The sequence below is a fragment of the Malaclemys terrapin genome, chromosome 7 (assembly GCF_027887155.1).
Source record: "Malaclemys terrapin pileata isolate rMalTer1 chromosome 7, rMalTer1.hap1, whole genome shotgun sequence".
Classification (NCBI taxonomy): domain Eukaryota; kingdom Metazoa; phylum Chordata; order Testudines; family Emydidae; genus Malaclemys; species Malaclemys terrapin.
In genome coordinates this window covers 37,235,981-37,254,792 of record NC_071511.1, presented here as the reverse complement: position 1 = coordinate 37,254,792, position 18,812 = coordinate 37,235,981, and the positions used below count along the sequence as shown (strand labels likewise).

At 42.2% G+C, this 18,812-nt stretch overlaps 1 protein-coding gene across 2 annotated transcripts in view; it reads right to left on the bottom strand.

Annotated features, from left to right (window-relative positions):
- Positions 1–1,320: 1,320 nt before the first annotated feature.
- EFCC1 (EF-hand and coiled-coil domain containing 1) overlaps positions 1,321–18,812 on the bottom strand; it is a 96,998-nt gene continuing 79,506 nt past the window's right edge. The window contains exons 4-8 of one of the 2 annotated variants that reach the window (XM_054036136.1): positions 15,599–15,734; positions 14,738–14,903; positions 7,573–7,731; positions 4,417–4,486; positions 1,321–2,552 (exon numbers count right to left, since the gene is read on the bottom strand). In XM_054036136.1, coding sequence (XP_053892111.1) covers positions 2,419–2,552; positions 4,417–4,486; positions 7,573–7,731; positions 14,738–14,903; positions 15,599–15,734 — 665 coding nt within the window. In that variant the 3' untranslated portion in view covers positions 1,321–2,418. The remainder of the gene's footprint in view (positions 2,553–4,416; positions 4,487–7,572; positions 7,732–14,737; positions 14,904–15,598; positions 15,735–18,812) is intronic. The other variant, XM_054036137.1, reaches the window with a different exon arrangement.

Below are 18,812 nucleotides of genomic sequence, written 5' to 3'. Positions count from 1 at the left end.
TGTAAAAATGTATATTCACTGGGCCAAATTTTGCTCTCTGCTATCCCAGTGTAAATCCACAGTAACCCTACTGAAGTAACACTGGTGCAACACAAGACAGAATTTGGCTCACTGTTTCCATACCCTTTTTCTTCCCTGAAAGGAGTGGAAAATATCTATTGCAAATTTTTGTTATGAACACATTGCTAATGATATAGCGTCATGTACAGTTTTGGATGAAAAGTACACAGATGATGTGATCCACCTGCACAATAAGCACAATGTGGTCTGAAAATGAAGGACTACAAAATAAAAAACCCCACAAAATAAATGGGATTGTGGTTTGAGCCATTTTGCTATAGACTCATAGATGTTATGGCCAGAAGGGATCATCATGATCATCTAGTCTGACTTCCTGCAGATCGCAGGCCACAGAACGTCACCCAGCCACTCCTGTAACAGGCACATAACCTCCTGGCTGAGTTACTGAAAGCCTCAAATCATTATTTAAAGACTTCAAGTACCAGAGAATCCACCATTTACTCTAGTATAAACCTGCAAGTAAACCATGCCCCATGCTGCAGAGGAAGGTGAAGAAACCTCTAAGGTCTCTGCTAATCTGAAAATTGCTTCCTGTCCCCAAATGTGGTGATCAGTTAGACCTGGAGCATGTGGGTGAGACCCACCAGCCAGACACCTGGGAAAGAATTCTCTGTAGTTGCTCAGACCCTTCCCCATTTAATGTCCCATCTCCAGCCATTAGAGATATTTGCTATAGCAGTTGCATATGGGCCATATTCCATTGCATGCAACCTCATCATACCATCCCCTCCATAAACTTATCAAGCTTAGTCTTAAAACAAGTTAGCTTTTTTGCCCCTCACTACTTCTCTTGAAAGGCTGCTGCAGAACTTCACTCCTCTGGTTAGAAACCTTTGTCTAATTTCAAGCCTAAACTTGTTGATGGCCAGTGTATATCCATTTGTTCTTGTGTCAACGTTGGTGCTTAACTTAAATAACTCCTCTCCCTCCCTGGTGTTTTATCCCTCTGATGTGGTTAGAAAGAGCAATCATATCTCCCTTCAACCTTCGTTTGGTGAGACTAAACAAGCTGAGCTCCTTGAGTCTCCTCTACTAAGGTAGATTTTCCATTCCTCTGATCCTCTTAGTAGCCCTTCTCTAAAAACCTTTTTCCTAGGAAGGCTGTGGTTTCTAATCTGCATAATTTTAAATTCAGTTGTCTCCTTTTGTTCCCTGCGTTATCTCAGGTAAATCCAGTTCTCTTCATATTCCCAGAAGAGCCTACTGTACGTCTTTTTTCATTACACAGATTCAGTAGAATGTCTTAAGAGCTTTGCCTTTTATTTTCTTCTGTTGATGATTAAGTGAGGAAGCAACAGCAACTTCGCAACACATTGTCCTCTTATATTTGTCCCTGGGAATTCTCTTATTACTGACCAGAATTTATGCTTTCATGAGCATGTCCAACATTTTACTTCCATCAAGCCCTTTGCCTGCAAATGAGGCCTTGCTTTGTATCTTTACAATCTCACTTAGACTGTCTGGGGTGGGAATGTCTTACATGTATATCATTTGCTAGTTGGTTGGTGAAAGAGTAATATGAAGCTTTCTTCCTTTCACTCCCTGTCTCTGCAGCCTTCCCAGTTCCTGGCAACTTGGGGAACAAGATCATTCTTCACTTTTTTCTGAGCAATTTAATGTTTAACATAAAATCTAAGATTATAATCAGCAAGGACAGTTACAGATTAATATCAAAACATAATCACACTTCTAATGGATTTGTAATTACAAATACAAAATCCGCATGAACAGAAACATAAATGTATCTCTAGAGTTAAATAAGGTATATACTCACAATCACAAACACATACATTTATACATGGGTCTTTAACTTGCCCTACTGGCATATACTGGTGTGCATATATCTTTATAATACAGCAATTTTGTCTCTTGTACTTTAATAAAACAACATGTGTCAGCCAGTTAGTCTGTCTTCCACTATTTAATGTACTGGTTCAGCTATCAGAAGAGGAAAAATCTCTAGCTAATTGACAATCAGCTATTCAGTTTGGGGTTTTCCTCTATTGAGCTGGTCAGTGCATTTATAATACTTTTCATTTGGTGAACTGGTACAGTTACAATGCCATAATGCGGTGGTTGTCAGGCTTCAGAGATGGACATCATTAAGTAATTCTCATGAAATGTGAACACTTATAGAGGACAGCTGCGAAGTTAGCTGAGGAATTAGAGGTCTTCCCAGAGCAGTATACCTGTGATTTCATGGCTTAGTTGTCCTAACTTGTCCCTTTATTATTGAACTCCTCCAAATCTGGCAATCTTATTCTTCCACCCTCTGTTTAACATGGTAAGATTTTAGATACTTGACTAATCACGATGAACTGTAGATGGCACTGTTGCTCAACAAGAGATAACCAGTGGGTTAGACAAGGACTGGTGACTTTGAGCTTTTTCTAGAGGCTTGCTTTGTAGGAGTTCACAGGCAGCCAGCTCATGGTAGAGAGTATCTAGGACCTCAAGAATGTGGGCTTTTCCTTTAAAAGAAAATTATGAAATATATTAGCATATTGACAAAGCCAGGAAGATGTAGTTTAACAATTTCAAATATAGAATTCTGAATTTGGAGACCAGAGAATGAATTCTTCTGCATATCAAAGGGACACAGAATGGAACAGTACACAGGGACTGAGTCTTCTTCAGTTCCTCCTACTGCAAACTCTCTGCTCATTAAATCCCCTCATCCTTGTGTGAACAGAGACTGATTTTTGAAATGTATTGGCTGTCTGTGTGCTGCACTGCATCAGCAGTTAAACTTCTTGAAATCCATCCCTGGAGGCTGGGTACACCCTGCTGGTCTAAATACCTACTCATCATTCAAATGGAGACTGGATTCAAGTCACATCAACGAAATGTAGCTAATCGAATCAGCTATTGGTGTAGCATTCTCACACAGTGAGAGAATGTTTGACTACAGAGATTTTGGAAAGCAGCTCATGTCACATCAAGTGCAAAGCCAGGAAATCCAAAGCAGAGGAAACATAGGGAGTTTATAGCAAAAGTGATGCAGAACAGATAGAGAATATATTGATTTGGGCTTCATCAGCTTTCCCTCGTTAAATACTTTGGTTCTCAATTATGCATCTCTGGAGGCCGAGCTGTGCTAGATAGGGAGTGGGCACATTGCCTCAGCGACACTGCTTGGAGTAATTATTTCCCTGTTAGGTAGGTCTAATACCTCCTGGGTGCTGTGGGAAGTGCTGGACAGCTATCCTATAAGATGGAGCACTGCCAACACTTCCTCTGTACTCACTGGCGCTGCTAATACTTCTGAGGGCACTAGCTACCACCTCTCTTTTGCTCCCCAGGCCTACAGCTCAGGTATGGCTGCCTTCTGTGTGTGTGCATTGGGGGCAGGAGAAGGGCTTGCTGTGCCATTTCCCTCTGTTCCCAGGACACTCAGGCTGGAGCAGCACCACTTTGTTCGAGAATGTCTGGACACTGAATCACTGCATGCTAATGACAAGCCTTTTGTATGGCAAGAAGGCTCCGTGGAAACCAGCGCGTTTTGTACATGTTACTTTCCCTGAATTACTGTTTGTAGTATTCTGCAGAACAAACCCTCAGGCTGCATCTACCCTTTCATTATCTCTTCTTTGACCCCTCTCTGCCTATTAAAAGCCCCTACAGGCAGTCTTCCTATGCAAACTGACTGGGTACAGTATACCAGCTTCTTTGAAGAAGGAAAATGCAAAAGCTCTGCTAACAGGGACAAAGTAATCAAATTTAAACCTCCAGGCTGTGAAGCCTGCATGGTTCTTCCATATGCAGCTCCTGCACAGTGGGCTATTGTCTGGGGAGTTGAGTTTGCAAGTTTAATTTTCGTAACAAGAACACAAAAGGCTGCTATTAAAGGAGAGCCACTGACTTTACTGAAAGATGCTGCTTTCCTTTGTACCTTCTCTTTATGTCAGGCAGAGAAGAGCTCTAGACAATGGAATTGTAAATGTTGATGAGTGGTCAGTCTAAAAACAAGGAGTCCACATTCTGCTCTCTGATACCTGTGCAACCACGCTGCTGTGTTTAGAAGGCAAAATCTGGCCCTGTGGGCAATTTCTGCCCTTGGATGTGTGCAGATGGCTCCTATTGATTTCAATGGGATAAAGAATTCACCTTAAGGGTAAAATTTGGCATGATGCCCCAGTTTCTGTAATTTCAAAGATCTGAAGCCTTCAGCTTTAGTACGGGTCTTGCATAGTAATTTCCCCCCATTTGAAAGTGAGTGAATTTTTGCTTTTCTGTCTACTGTTTACAAGGTATATAATCTGCCTCCCAAGTGACTCTGAATTACAAATGTACTTTGCACACTTCTTATTCTTCATACGTATTTTACTTTCTTACCATGTTGGGGGTCACGACAGGATTCCAAAGTGCTCAGCAAGATTTTCCCCAAGGCGCGCTTAGATATGCTCTTTAAAACACAAAACAATATCATGGAACAATTAACTCCCTGACCAGCTTAATATAAACAACAAAATCTAAATATATGTACAGTGGATTTGCATTTGAAAATGAAAACAAAATTAATTCCTCATAACCTGGTGTCTTATTTTGGAATCTTTTTCAATCTTTGAGTCAGAAATCGCACAGTGCACAGCAGATTTGGGTGTCCCTGTTCCTTAGTTCCTGGTTTTACTATAAGAATCTGCAATAGTTCAAAGGGAAATGGAGAGTACAGGGCTGAGCTTTCAAAAGCATGTGGCCATGAAAATCCATATGCACGTGCTTATCATGGAATGCAAGCAGGAGATAGGCATGCTCAGGACTATCAAAGGCCTGGCCAGGCTCATGCAAAGCCCTTGTGTGTTGAAAGATGGGCAATACAAATACATGGATTGTGGGTGAAGCTTCAGAAATAGGTCCCCCCCACCTATTTTCAGAAACGTATGATACCATTTTAAGCACACACAAACTAGGGGCAGTTACTGCATGTGTTGTTCAGGAGAAACAGCTGGGGAAGGTCCTTAATCAGCCCTCTCTTGGCTGCTGTCTATTGAGATCTATTAAACATTATTGAGAGTATCTCCAGTTTTTAGGGCTAAGGCAGCTTAGCTGGCCTGCCTTTGTAATGATTCCGTTTTAAAAATGGTTGAGGGTGCCACATGGTGTTTAGAAAGCACCACTCTCTTAACTTGGTACCTAACTCTCATTTGGGGGAGAGGCAGTCTTGCATTCTGTTTAACTAGCACCCTCAGCCCACCTACCTGAGAAGGCAAGATGTTTTGATTAAACTCCAAGGAGTGGCAATAGGCAGAAGCAATTCCTGAAAAAAGACAACTGCACAACTCACAACTGCAGTTCAAGTGTTATTGCATCTGCTTATTCACATGTCCCATCCACCTTCCCCTCCTCTTCAGAGTCCTACTTGTCTATAGCCCTTGGGCTTAGTGAAAACAGGAACTCAGGTGTTTGGGACTGCATGACCCTTCGAATAACCTCTGTTCTGAACATTCAGTGCTGCAAGAGGATGTTTATTTGGCTCCAGACTGGCCCAGATTTCTAGAAGGTTCCTGCACTTGTGTAATGCTGGGAATGCTGTATCCATAAGGGTGAATTTACAGAGGCAATATAGCCTTAAAAGCTTATTCATCTGTAACTGTAGTTTCTCATTCATCTGTCTAACGTACCTCCTCCATAGGACTCTATGGGATGTTCTTCAGGCTCTACAGGGGATCCTGTAAATCATCTTTTTCATTAACATCTTTATTCACTGGAGCTAGGGAACATGGCCACACACAAAGGCATATTTCCAGCAATGATTAGCATCAAGCAGTATTTTCACAACAATGTAGCATATTGCGTGATGGATCATCTCCTCAGCTGGAATGATTTTCAACAACACTTCTGACCAGTGAATGACATGTTGAAGTCTTGACAAGGAAAGTTCTTATGCCCGCTGTCAATCACAATCAGTCATTCTTTGCCAGCTTAATAGTACATCCTTCATTGGATTGGATTGTTATTGATCCATGTGGCAAGCAGTGTCAGACTTGGGATGTGAAAATAAAATGGGCTATGCCAAGCACTAAAGTAAGGTAACATAATTTGAGATACTGCATGGTGAAGTCATCATGTGCGCAAATAATCTAATTAAATACACAGTGTACAGCTCTGCTGAAAATTCAGGAGACACCCTGAATCCTAATCCAAAAAATTAACTCCTAAAAGTGCAATGCAGACTTGTACAGCTCCTAACATACCCCATGTTCAACAGCTTATCCAGCTTGCTCATCTCTTGGCTAATTCTCACCACTCCCCTCCGCCTGAAGCAGGGGTTTAAAATAGCTTTTTAAGAAGGACTGACCCATCACATTTTAAATAAGAACCACTTTGTGCTGTGATTCCATCAGCTCTGATTAACTAAATAGCCCCTGTCTGAGTTAATACTTGGATGAGACGCTTCTCAAAAACATCTCTGGTGCTGCAGGAAGTAGGTTTGCTCCTTCAGTAAGTTGTACTCTTCTCGCTACACTAGTGTCCCTATATGATACAGTTAGATGTGCTAGAAGACTGAGGAACTGTTGTGTAATGTCGCTGGCTGCTACATTTCAGCCCAGCACTGACTGTACATCAGGCTGGTATTTCAGTGCTTGGGAATGAAAAGAGTTATAGGAATGTAAGGGAGGATTATGTTCCTACATTTCTTTTTTTCAATAACATGTGGATGTGTGAGTGGTGCATAACCTATGCATGGTGCATTCTGGAGTGTGCCAGGCAAAGGCCTTTTAAAGTAGTGGCAATAGGATCAGACAAGTATTTCTCAGACCTGTTTCTACTGAATTGAAGGCAGTCAGGCTGCCACTAACCCATTCCCAAAAATATCTCCTGTGGATGTGGGGGCAAGCAGGCCTAACTTGTGCACTCCAGAGACTCCAAATGGAGAGAGAAGTCAGTCTGATGTGAGGGCATTTATTTCTAAAGCTGGGGCAGTGTGGAAAGCCAGCAGACTCCTTCCAGAAGACAGTTGAAATAAAGAGAACCTACGCCCAGCCTTTGAGAAAATATCATGATGTGGTTCTGCAAATATTGACTAATCCTTACAAATTCATATTGCAGAGCAATCCATGCAGTGATGTAGGTATGATCCCAAAGAACAGCATCTTAGATGTACTGGGTGTTTGGGGGGTCCTATGCTATCGATTTAATATTTGATGCATTTTCTTCTGGAGGACTAAATCCTGCTCTGAAAGGGGCTTGGACCTGATTTAGTGGATTTTTAGAAAATCTGAAACTACTATGATTCCAAACTTTTGTTTGGAGGGAGGGGAGAGTTTGGAGATCTATATTGGAAAGTCACAAGTAAGAGCTTCTAGGCTTTTCGTCTTTGCTGCAATGCAACCACTGGAGCTGATGGTTCCAGTGGCAAAGCTGTGCAGCTGTGTGTCTTGCATGCAAGGGAACCCTTGCATTTGAATGTAAGGTACAAACATCCTTTTCAGTTTGGGAGGGACACCATCAAAACCAGTTCTCGTTCTTTGGACTACTTTCTTGCCATACCAGGTCTTGAAGTTGTTGAAGAAGCTGTAAAACATCCATGAGCTTTTCTTCCACCAGTGACAGCCTAACTCTCTCAGTCTCCAACATCTGTAGCTCCATCTTCAACAATTCAGTCTCCTCCACCTTTTGTTGCAGTTCACCTAGCAATGGGCCTTTCATCTGGACAACGACACAGGAAGTTAAAAGCACTGGAGCTTTTGTTCTCTTGCACAATAATCGCAAAGTTAACTTTTCATCCAATCTGGTAAATGTCAGTTTGCTCCAGAAAACTATTCTGATGGGAAATTCTTCACTTTGTTCTATTGCTACATTTCTTTAAGGCACTGAATAAATAGCTGCTAGGAGATGCCTTTGCTCTTCTACTTCATGATATTTCATTCAATATTTGGTGTAACCGGACTACTCAGAAATTGTAACTGTTGTCATTCTGAATTCTGTACTTCAGCCTTTCTTAAATCTATATTTTTCAAAGAAGTATAACGCAGAGAGGGCTCTGCTTCTCTCACAACTATCTTCACACTTTTTTCTACCCCATCCACTATGCATAGAACACAGACTTATTAAATAAAGTAATAAGTAGGTGATTTAATTAGCAAGTTTCTTGTAAGCATCTTGGGAAAAGTGAGTCTTGGGGAAAGTTTTAAGATTCAGCAAAGCATTAACCACACGCTTAAATGGGGAGAGGTCAGTGGTTTGCAGACCAGCTCAAGAAAGCCCTGTTCGAATAAGGCACTGAAGCAGGCTGAAGGGTAGCCTATGGAAGTACTCAAGTGCTTAAAGTTAAGTATGTGATTAAGTGGTTTGTTGGATCAGGACCTTCCTGAGCTACTGCAAAGCCAATCTCTAGGACTGGCCAGTAACCAATAGAACATGGGTCTCCCACATTCCCAGTCAGCATCCTAACCACCAGGCTATAGAATCAGTTTCTCTCCCAGTCTTTCCTGTTGGAGCTGTTCCACTTTGTAAAAGTAATTAAATATTTTGTGGGCCAGGCCAGAGAGATACAAACACATCTCAGGCAAGTGCTCTAGCCACCAGCCTATATATTTTGATGGAACAAAGTCATGTTGAAATATTATTGACCAGTTCTAATAACCTCTCCTCATTTAAGCACTTGCACAAGTGCTTTGCTGAATAGGGATGGATTTCTTAAGTATCTGCTTAAGCACTTTGCTGAATCAAGGTCTTAAATCCTTCCTCACAACTTACTTCTTCCAAGATGTTTACAAGAAACTGTCTAAGTCATCTACTTATTTGTTTCATGTATTTTTCTTATGAGTTAAACACTCATTTAGTGGCAGGAGGATGTCAAATGTTGGGAGGACAGGGCATGAGGTATCAAAAACTGGGTTTTGGTGTGGAAGAGAGACAAGAAGGCAGTATTGTGGAGGAAGGGCAACTTAACGTTTAACTTACAAGTTTCATATTTGTAAAGAAATAGGACTTGTGCCTGTCATCACCCTGATCACCTGGGTTGTATGTTGTATCCCCTTTCCTACCTCTTGCCTGTCAGATGCTACACTGTCTTTGGAACAAGAACTGTGTCTTCCTTGCTGGTTGGAAAATGCCAAGATGCTAATGTGACCTAAATAATAGTAACCAGCTCTGTGTATCTCTCTCTCATTTCTGTAAAAACAAGTTCAAATCTCAGTTTGGGATATATGTGGAAATAATAGTTCAGAACACAGCTTGGTCATTAACTAATTTCATAATATCTTGGGAGGGAGGCAGGGAAAGAGACAGATGAGCATTCGTATCCCCATTTTTCAGATGGGGGAACATGAAATAAGGAGATTAAATGACTTGTCTAAAGCCAGCCAGCAAATCCTTGTCAGAGCCAGAATTCTGGAGTTCCTAACACTCAGCCCCCCTGGTCAGCCCACTAGCTAATTCTGCCTCTCAGAGCTCATGTTAGCCCCCTTGTTTGCATCATAAAACTGCCACACAATATGGACTGTTAGAGAGATCTGCTCACCAGAGGCCCAGGACTAGGAGAGGTAGTGCTGGTCAGAAATGCAGTGCATTGGGCGAGCTATTAAAGTGAGCCTGGAAAGCATCTACTGGAAAAGTGCTTAGATTAAATATTAATTTCTGACTTTCATGAGCTCTAAGCTCCTTCAATTAATTAAATCAAAATAAACCTCATATCCCATTCATTAGTAGGCCCAGGCAGAGAACACAGCCTTCCTGAATATTATCATTCTTTGCAATTATTTGCTGCAAAGGGAAGTCAAATATATTTATTCTTCCTGTATTTATGAACAAAATCCTATGGGATAAATTTCATGTTTGCTGGTTCTGTTAATCCCTTTTTGTTATCTTTCATCTTTATTACAGTTTTAGCTATATAGAATATCAGGGTTGGAATGGATCTCAGGAGATCATCTAGTCTAGCCCCCTGCTTGAAGTAGGACCAATCCCCAGACAGATTTTTACCCCAGTTCCCTAAATGGCCCCCTCAAGGATTATACTCACAACCCTAGGTTTAGCAGGCCAATGCTCAAACCACTGAGCTATCCCTCCCCTTTATAATAGGGCCCCTTTTGGGGGAGGGCAGAGGAGAGCGAGCGAGACAGAGAGAGATGTACCAGAGTAACTGTAGGCTTTGAACTAAACACCCACTTCTTAGATTTTATTTGGCAGAAAATATTATCCGAATCAATGTTTACTAATTGGGCAAAACGTCACTCCTCCCCCACACTTCCAAGAGCGAATGTGGTCAGAGTGCAGAAGTGAGATAATCCTTGGTCCACACAGAATCCTTCTAGAAAGTCATTTTATTTCTATGACACAACTGAAAAGTATGTTTTAATTGGCACTTGCTGCAGCATCAGCTGAAAACTAGCTGCCTCCATTAGCCACATGACCTTTACTTTGTGAGCACCTCCAGCTCCTCCACCCTACAGAACAATGTGCAGTTTGGATGACTTAGTCTATATCCTCTGCCAAATAGTGACTTGAGAGTTCCTCAGTGAACACCCATTTTGAAGGAACTAAGCAAATAAACAAATAGTTGTCTGTACATACACCCAACATACTCACCATCACTGGGGAGCAGTCAGGCTAAGGCATAATTAATGCTCTCTGAGGTTGTGGGGAGGGAATTGTCTGTTGTGAATTAATCTTATTGCTTCTTTCAGCTAGCAGAGTTCCTCTTTTCCTCTTCTGGACTGCTGCTATCCTGCACATCATGGTGCTGCCCATTACAGAGAGAGCCCTGCAAATCTGCGGATTTATATCCGCAGATATCTGTGGATAATTTTTGCGAATTGGATGCAGATACAAATTTTGTATCCACGCAGGGCTCTAGTTACAGGCATATGCAAACACATGAAGCAGAGCTAAATTTTCCCCTCACATCAGTACAATGAAAGGGGCAATATATAAATGAAAGGGGGTGGGGGAGAAAGGCCTTTATCTGCTTAATCAGAGCACTTCTCTTTCTTAAAATTTTCTGGGACGTTTCCCCAATATTCTAGCCCTTCTGACCCTCTTCTCCTGTACCACCTTCCTAATGTGTTAGGCAGCAGCTGCTTCTTTTACACACAGCTATTCTGAACCTGAGTCCTAACAGCCCTCTGCATCGACAACCAATAGGAACCAAATCTGCCACTTTGAAGAGATTTTTTCAGAGCATCTTCTCTGTAGCCACACTGGGGGAAAAACACACATGAACTTGTATGTCCTCTGCTGCATGCTACTGCAAGGCAGCAGCCCCCATGCTGTTCACCTTCAGTCACTAAACGAACCCTTCTGGAAAAAACTCAACCTTTTCTCTCTAGTTTGCATGCCGCTTTAATTCTGCCCACCCAGCATTCAGCTGTCCAATGTGATAACCACCTGCTTTAGTTTTTATAGATACTCTGTTCAGAATATCACTGGATATTTCTGCTGTTGTCTCCTTGTCCCAGCCTTGCCTGTGGTGCTATTTCTTCTGTACCTCCCAGTCTGCTGCTATTATACTAACTTTCCCAAGACAGTTCTTACCTCTTGATGCTCTATCACCTCCTACTATGCAATAGATGCTAGTTTCCCTTCAACCCCTAGTCTGTTTTGTTTACATCTAAGATGCCTATAGTTGCTTTTGGTGCTTTACTGTTCCTCCAGCAGTTGAAGATGGTGACTCAATGTAGGTTGAAAAAGTTCTCCAAGGTAGTTTGCTTCACATAGGCTATATCTATCATCTTCTCTTACCCCATTTGTTGCAAATTAGATGATGATGACTATAATAAAGTATAGATTGTTCCCTAAAATAGATATGGAGGAAGGATGATTGATTTTTAAGGCACTGGACTGGGACTCTGGGTTCCATTTCCAGCTCTGTTATAGACTTTCTGGTTTGCTGTGGGCGTGTCGCTCAATCTGTCTCATCTGTGAAATGGGGATAATACTTCCTTACCTCATGGGGTAAAATTCATTACTACTTATGGGGTGCTCACATACTGACATGATGAGTGTGACAGAAAAACCCAAACACAAAGCCAGGATATAGAGATTTGATAAATGTTTGGCAATTTAGTTTCTTACTAGAACTCCTTTCTTTCTATGTTCATCATTGTTTGGTATAGAATCTGCTAGTGAATTGTCCCTATTTGAAAACTCTGGACCAGTCTCAAAAGTGGGGGCTCATTTCCATCTGTGTGTACTAAAAAAAAAAAGAGAGAGAGAGAGAGAGAAAAGCACATGCAGACATAACTAAATGTGCAAACTCGCACTTGTGCTTGGAAATATTCTTGCATGATTACCTATTTGCATACAAGGGCGCATTTTTGACAGATGTAAATTAATTCTCTACTTTTTGATTAATCTGGCCTTGCAAAACTGAGGCATTTGTTCATAGCACAAAGCTTTGTAAAGTGCCGCTATAGCTTTAGAATTTTCTCATGTTTTCCTCAGTCTTTCATCTAGGCCTGACACCTTCATTTACCTGTCCTTGGTAGATGGTATTTAGACTTTTCAGTTATTGAGAATTGGAGCTCACTATAAAATGAATCAAAATGAGCTCCTCTTTAATCTTCTGTTTTTTGTAGTCTTAGATTGGATCAATGGTTGGTCAATATGTGCGGCTCTTGCTCTTCACCTGCCTGTTGATGTTGTTTGTGTGATCTTTCAGAATTGTTTTTGTACATCTAAATACCAGAGCCTGTTGCTATTTGTGTGCTAGCTTCCCCAACACACCATGGAAAGTGACAGCTTGTTCTCACTGATTTCTTTATTAAACCAGGAAATGTACTTAATTTGGTGAGAGAGGGTATTAAGAGTTTTCCTGCACACTTTTTATGGATTTAGAAAGTTCAGCTGAGCATTCACTTTTTTCAAAACTGATCTTTGATCCTTTTAAGATCACTGTCTCTTAATGCCAAAGAGCTTTGTAGCAGCAGTAGCACCAAGCTAATCAACCAACTAAAATTATGCCTTCATACCAGCGATATACAGTACATTAGATGAACTGTAAATAATCTAGACTGTAATGGACTGTAATCTGGACTGTAATGACAAAAGTAAATTGATTCACAAATATTGATTTTTAAATTTGTGGTTATGCTACAATCAATGTGAAGTTTATCTCTTTTTTTTTGTATGATTTTTAAGAAAAGCTGATATTTTTATTCTGGAATTCTAGTATAACTACTGAGAATTTATAATGGGCCTTTTCTGAGCAAGTTACACAGAACTCGTTATCCATCAGCAGAGGTTACAAAGCAGGCAACAGGACATTCCTAGCTTTGCAAAAGGAAGATGCATACATCTAAAAGTGTGAGTGGAAGGCAAGGAAAAGAGGTAAACATGGCTACCATCAGTAAGAACAGAGTGGATTTAGCTTTTTATGTGGCTGGTGTTTAAGCAGCACAGAAGCAAAGCGTTCCATTAACCTAGGTAATATTACAGGGATACATTGTCATAGAACCCAGTGTACTGACAGTATTCGGTCGCCAGTACACTGTACTAGGTGCAAGTATGTCTGCCTTTCATTATCCACACTTTTCCCCTTCAGCAAATTTCATTGCGTGTGGGGGTGGGAGGGGAGTTCATGTCCTTGAAACAGAAAACTTGATAAAGCCACTGAGTGGCAACATGCAGAAAAGTTGAAGATTAAGCTATGAATTTAAACAGACCTTAGTGGTTAATAAAATCATTCCAAAAACACTAAAGTCCACAACTTCCTTTGAGCAAAGGAGCATTAAACAGCCAGTTTTTGGTTGTGAAGCAAATGAAACTTCGGAACCAATTAGGCTAAAACAATGTGAGGTGATAACATTTTTATAGTATTCACAATTTCTGGTATAGAAACAAATGAATTGCCATACCCAATCGGGCAAGTTGTATGGCAGTTTATGACCACATTTTCTCCTCCTCCCCTTTTCCCCCCTCCATCTCTACCAAGGTATTAAATGCTACTTACTTGCTCCTCTGTTGTACAGATGACTATCTGGGCCATGTTCTGTATTCATTACTTTTAAATACCTCTGTCAGGGAAAGACTGGTGGCATTTACACAGATGAGTAGCTGAGGTTTTGTGCATTTAAATAAGATTAGGTGAAGATACTGAGACGACACATTGTGTCTTTGGTACCTTGAAGTTATGTCCACACTAGAAATTGAGGTAACTCCAGCCCCCCAAGGCTGAGGTTGAGATTTTCCTTCTGTCAGTGAGCTGCAAGATTTAACCTAAGTTGAGCACTTGCAACTGAGCCAACTGGAGCTTATTTTAAAAGGTTATTCTGGGGGACCGGTCAGAAGATTGGTAATAGGATATGTGGAGTCTTTCACCCAGTGCTGAGATACCACAGGGGAACCTTGTATTTTCTGCACCTACTCTCTGCACTCTGTTCTCCAGAGCTATCAGTCCTGCGCCTTTTCCAGCTATTAAATCCACATGGATATCTGACAGAATTTTAAACACATTATTTTGTTAAAACGGCCTGTGTCGCACAAGTATAGTCCTTCAGATCCATGGAAGTTTATGCAATAGTCATATTGGAAGTGCTGTTGCCATGGAAAGCTAGGATGTGGCCCCGCTCCTGAAGTGATGACATTGTGGTGAGGCATCAACAAGGTTGAAAGCTAACAGAAATTAGATGTAAATACAAAACATGAGTATTTAAAATATTTATGAAAAGAATCCTGTGTGTACATAAAATAATGTAAACCTCGCACTTATTACCTCTTTCATGTTTGTTTCCAGTTTTTTCACTTCATTCCCTTTCATCTCAAGCTGTTCAGTTAGCGTGGTGATTCTCTCCGCTAGCTCCACAGTGGCATTCTCATGGTCATCATTATTGGTGCTCTCAAAATAAGACATCAGTTTCTTCACCATTTTGTCATCACATCTATGTTTTAAAAAGAAAAGTTAACGAAACCTCCCAGCCAAGGTCAATCTGCTTAAGAACTTTGACTGATTTCCTGCTGTTCTCCTGGCATCTCATAAATTCAAACTTTGGTGACTTTGACCTATAGAGTTCTTTATGGTTTGGGTCCCTACTATGCTGGTTTCCCATCTCCTCTTAGCTGCCAGCTAAGATCAGCTGAGGTGCCGGAACTAACAGCTGGAAAGAGACTGGGGGCAGACTGGAAAGCTTATTCACCCATGGCTTTACTGGAAGGAGGATTATGATGGAAAAGATCTTTTCTGGAGCATAGGGGGAGATTTCCCAGAAGGAATTCTAATCCATAATGATTGTTTATGCAATAAAGACTTATGTGACATGTTGGGGTATGGGTGTTGAGAAAGATTTCCCTCTGGCATGTGGACCTCTTTTTACTTTCTTGTCTAGCATTGAGTAAAGTTTAGACACATGCACATACCTTCCCCCTCCACTCCCCAATACCTCACTTTCCTCTCTGACTCCTGTAAGGATCACACCCAGTCTGTGTCCTGTGACTGGGGGATTGCTATCTTTTGTTTCTGTGAAATAGTTTTATGGCTTCTTACTAAAGCCACAATACTTCTGAAATCTTTTAGATCATGCGATACAATTTGCAATGGGACAACCAAAGCCTAAACACTAATCTCCATGAAACATACCCACTTCCACAACAGGGAACCCTGTCCAGAAGTTTCTTCAATTCAGCCACCTGCGATTGCTGGTCCCCTATCCACTTCTCCTCCTCTTCATCTGAGGCAGCCTGGCCCTCCACAGAACGGAACATCTGATCTTCCACTGGGGAAAAGAACAGCCACTTAGCTGGAGCTAAAGCTTGGTCATGCTCATCACCTTTTGGATACTTAATTCTCAACTCCACCTATTTAGGTGAAAGTGAATCACTTTAAAATCTAACATGCTTAAGAGGGAAATGGCATATTCACATAATAGCACAAAAATACTCCCATAGCTTTTTAGCAGCATCTGACATAAAATTAGTGGTTCTAAGATTTGATCCACTGCAAACAAATATTTAGTAGGCGGCATCAGCAATAGTTTTGTTCTGAGCATTAATCCCTGAATTTACATCAGTTTAAATCAATTTAAATGTAGTCTTTAATTTTGAATTGTTTTACTAAAGGGCAGTGTCAGATCATTAAAATGCACGGTTTCAGTAGTTAGCAATTGTTGTTTGCAGTGTTGTTGTTGTAGCCATGTTGGTCCCAGGATATTAGACAGGGTGGGTGAAATTATATCTTTTATTAGCCCAACTTCTGGTGGTGAAAGAGACAAGCTTCTGAGCTGTGTAGCTTGAAAGTTTGACTCTTTCACTAACAAAATTTGGGCTAATAAAAGATATGAGCTCACACACCTTATCGCACAAAGTCATCAAGTCAAACCATCTATAAACAATCTATAAAGCTTATTTCCTCACAAATATAAAGTTCTTAAACCTTAAACAGTATTTCAAGTACAGTGTATGTGCACATTTAGGCCTGGTCTACACTACGACTTTAATTCGGATTTATCAGCTTTAATTCGAATTAACCCTGCAACCGTCCACACAACGACGCTATTTATTTCGATGTAAAGGGCCCTTTAAATCGATTTCTGTACTCCACCCCGACGAGCGGAGTAGCGCCAAAATCGATTTTAACATTTCGAATTAGGGATAGTGTGGCCGCAATTCGATGGTATTGGCCTCCGGGAGCTATCCCACAGTGCATCATTGTGACCGCTCTGGACAGCAATATAAACTCGGATGCACTGGCCAGGTAGACAGGAAAAGCCCCGCGAACATTTGAATTTCATTTCCTGTTTGCCCAGCGTGGAGAGCACAGGTGACCACAGATAGCTCATCAGCACAGGTAACCATGCAGGCTGATAATCGAAAAAGAGCACCAGCATGGACCGTGAGGGAGGTACTGGATCTGATCGCTGTATGGGGAGAGGATTCAGTGCTTGCAGAACTTCGTTCTAAAAGACGAAATGCAAAAACTTTTGAAAAAATCTCCAAGGGCATGATGGAGAGAGGCCACAATAGGGACTCTGAGCAGTGCCGCGTGAAATTCAAGGAGCTCAGACAAGCCTATCAAAAAACAAAGGAGGCAAACGGTCGCTCCGGGTCAGAGCCGCGGACATGCCGCTTCTACGCCGAGCTGCATGCAATTCTAGGGGGGGCTGCCACCACTACCCCACCTGTGATCGTGGATTCTGGGTCGAGGATAGTCTCATCAGCGACGCCTGAGGATTCTGCCGATGGGGGAGAGGAGGAGGAGGAGGAGGAGGATGAGCTTGCAGAGAGCACACAGCACTCCGTTCTCCCCAACAGCCAGGATCTTTTTCTCACCCTGACTGAAGTACCCTCCCAAGCCTCCCAAGCCAGTACCCAAGACTCTGACCCCATGGAAGGGATCTCAGGTGAGTTTACCTTTTAAAATATAAAACTTGTTTTAAAAGCAAACGGTTTTTAATGATTACTTTGCCTGACTTTGCATTCGCGGTCAGTTCAGCTACTGGAAAAGTCTGTTAACGTGTCTGGGGATGGAGCGGAAATCCTTCAGGGACATCTCCATGAATCTCTCCTGGAGGTACTCCAAAAGCCTTGCCAGAAGGTTTCTGGGCAGTGCATCCTTATTCCCTCCTCCATGGTAGGACACTTGACCACGCCATGCTTGCAGCAAGTAATCTGGTATCATTGCCTGACAAAGCCTGGCAGCGTATGGTCCCGGTGTTTGCTGGCATTCAAGCAACATCCGTTCTTTATCTTGTTGTGTAATCCTCAGGAGAGTGATATCACTCCTGGTAACCTGGTTGAAATACGGGAACTTAATTAAGGGGACAGAGGTGGCCGTTCCTACTGGGCTGTTTGCCTGTGGCGGAAAATAAATCCTTCCCTGCAGTTAGCCAAGCGCAGATGGGAAATTGGGCCTGAGTTTTTCGCGTTTGGCTAGCAGGGATCTTCCCTGTTACCAGCCAAGCGGTGGGGGGAGGGGTACCGTGATCATCCCAGAGAATTCATGGCGGGAGGGAGGCGGCGGCGGGGGGTGGTGGTTAGTTTGGTTCCTGCAGGGATCTTCCCTGATACCAGCCACGCGGTGGGGGGGAGGGGTACAGCGATCATCCCAGAGAATTCATGGCGAGGGGGGGTGGTGGTTAGTTTGTTTTCTGGTGCTGCTGAATGTTAACAGAAAAACCGCAGCACTCTACAGGCTATGTTTGGTATGTGGGAAAGGAGGGCGCAGAAGCTGTAAGACAATGGCTTACCATGGCCGCATGCAAGCCGAATTCTGTTGCCCAGACCTGTGATCTCTAGCAGCAAAGCCACAGGCACTCAGCATTAAGAGGCAAAATGCGACCTTGCACAGAAATCACATGTGCTATGTAATGTGAATAGTGTTGGTCACCGTGAAAGAGTATAAGCATTGTTCTGCAAAATGTAGCTTTTTAAACAATTCTCTCTTTTTTCCCCTCCCTACAGCAGCTGCAAATTCTTCAAGCCTCCCTCCTCCATCCCGAAGGTTATCACAGATAAGGCGTCGTAAGAAGAGAACGCGAGACGAGATGTTTTCTGAAATTATGGAATCCAGCCGCAGTGACAGAGCTCATCTGAATGAGTGGAAGGAAACAGTTTCAAAGTATAGGAAAGAAGCCAGTGAACGTGAGGACAGGAGGGACCAACGTGAGGACAGGAGAGACGCTCGAGATGAGAGGTGGCGGCAGGAAGACCAGAGGAGGCAGGATGCAATGCTGGGGCTGCTGCGTGAGCAAACAGACATGCTCCAGCGTCTGGTGGAGCTTCAGGAACGGCTGCTGGAAAACAGACTGCCGCTTCAGCCCCTGTTCCACCCTCCCCCCTCCCCATGTTCCGTATCC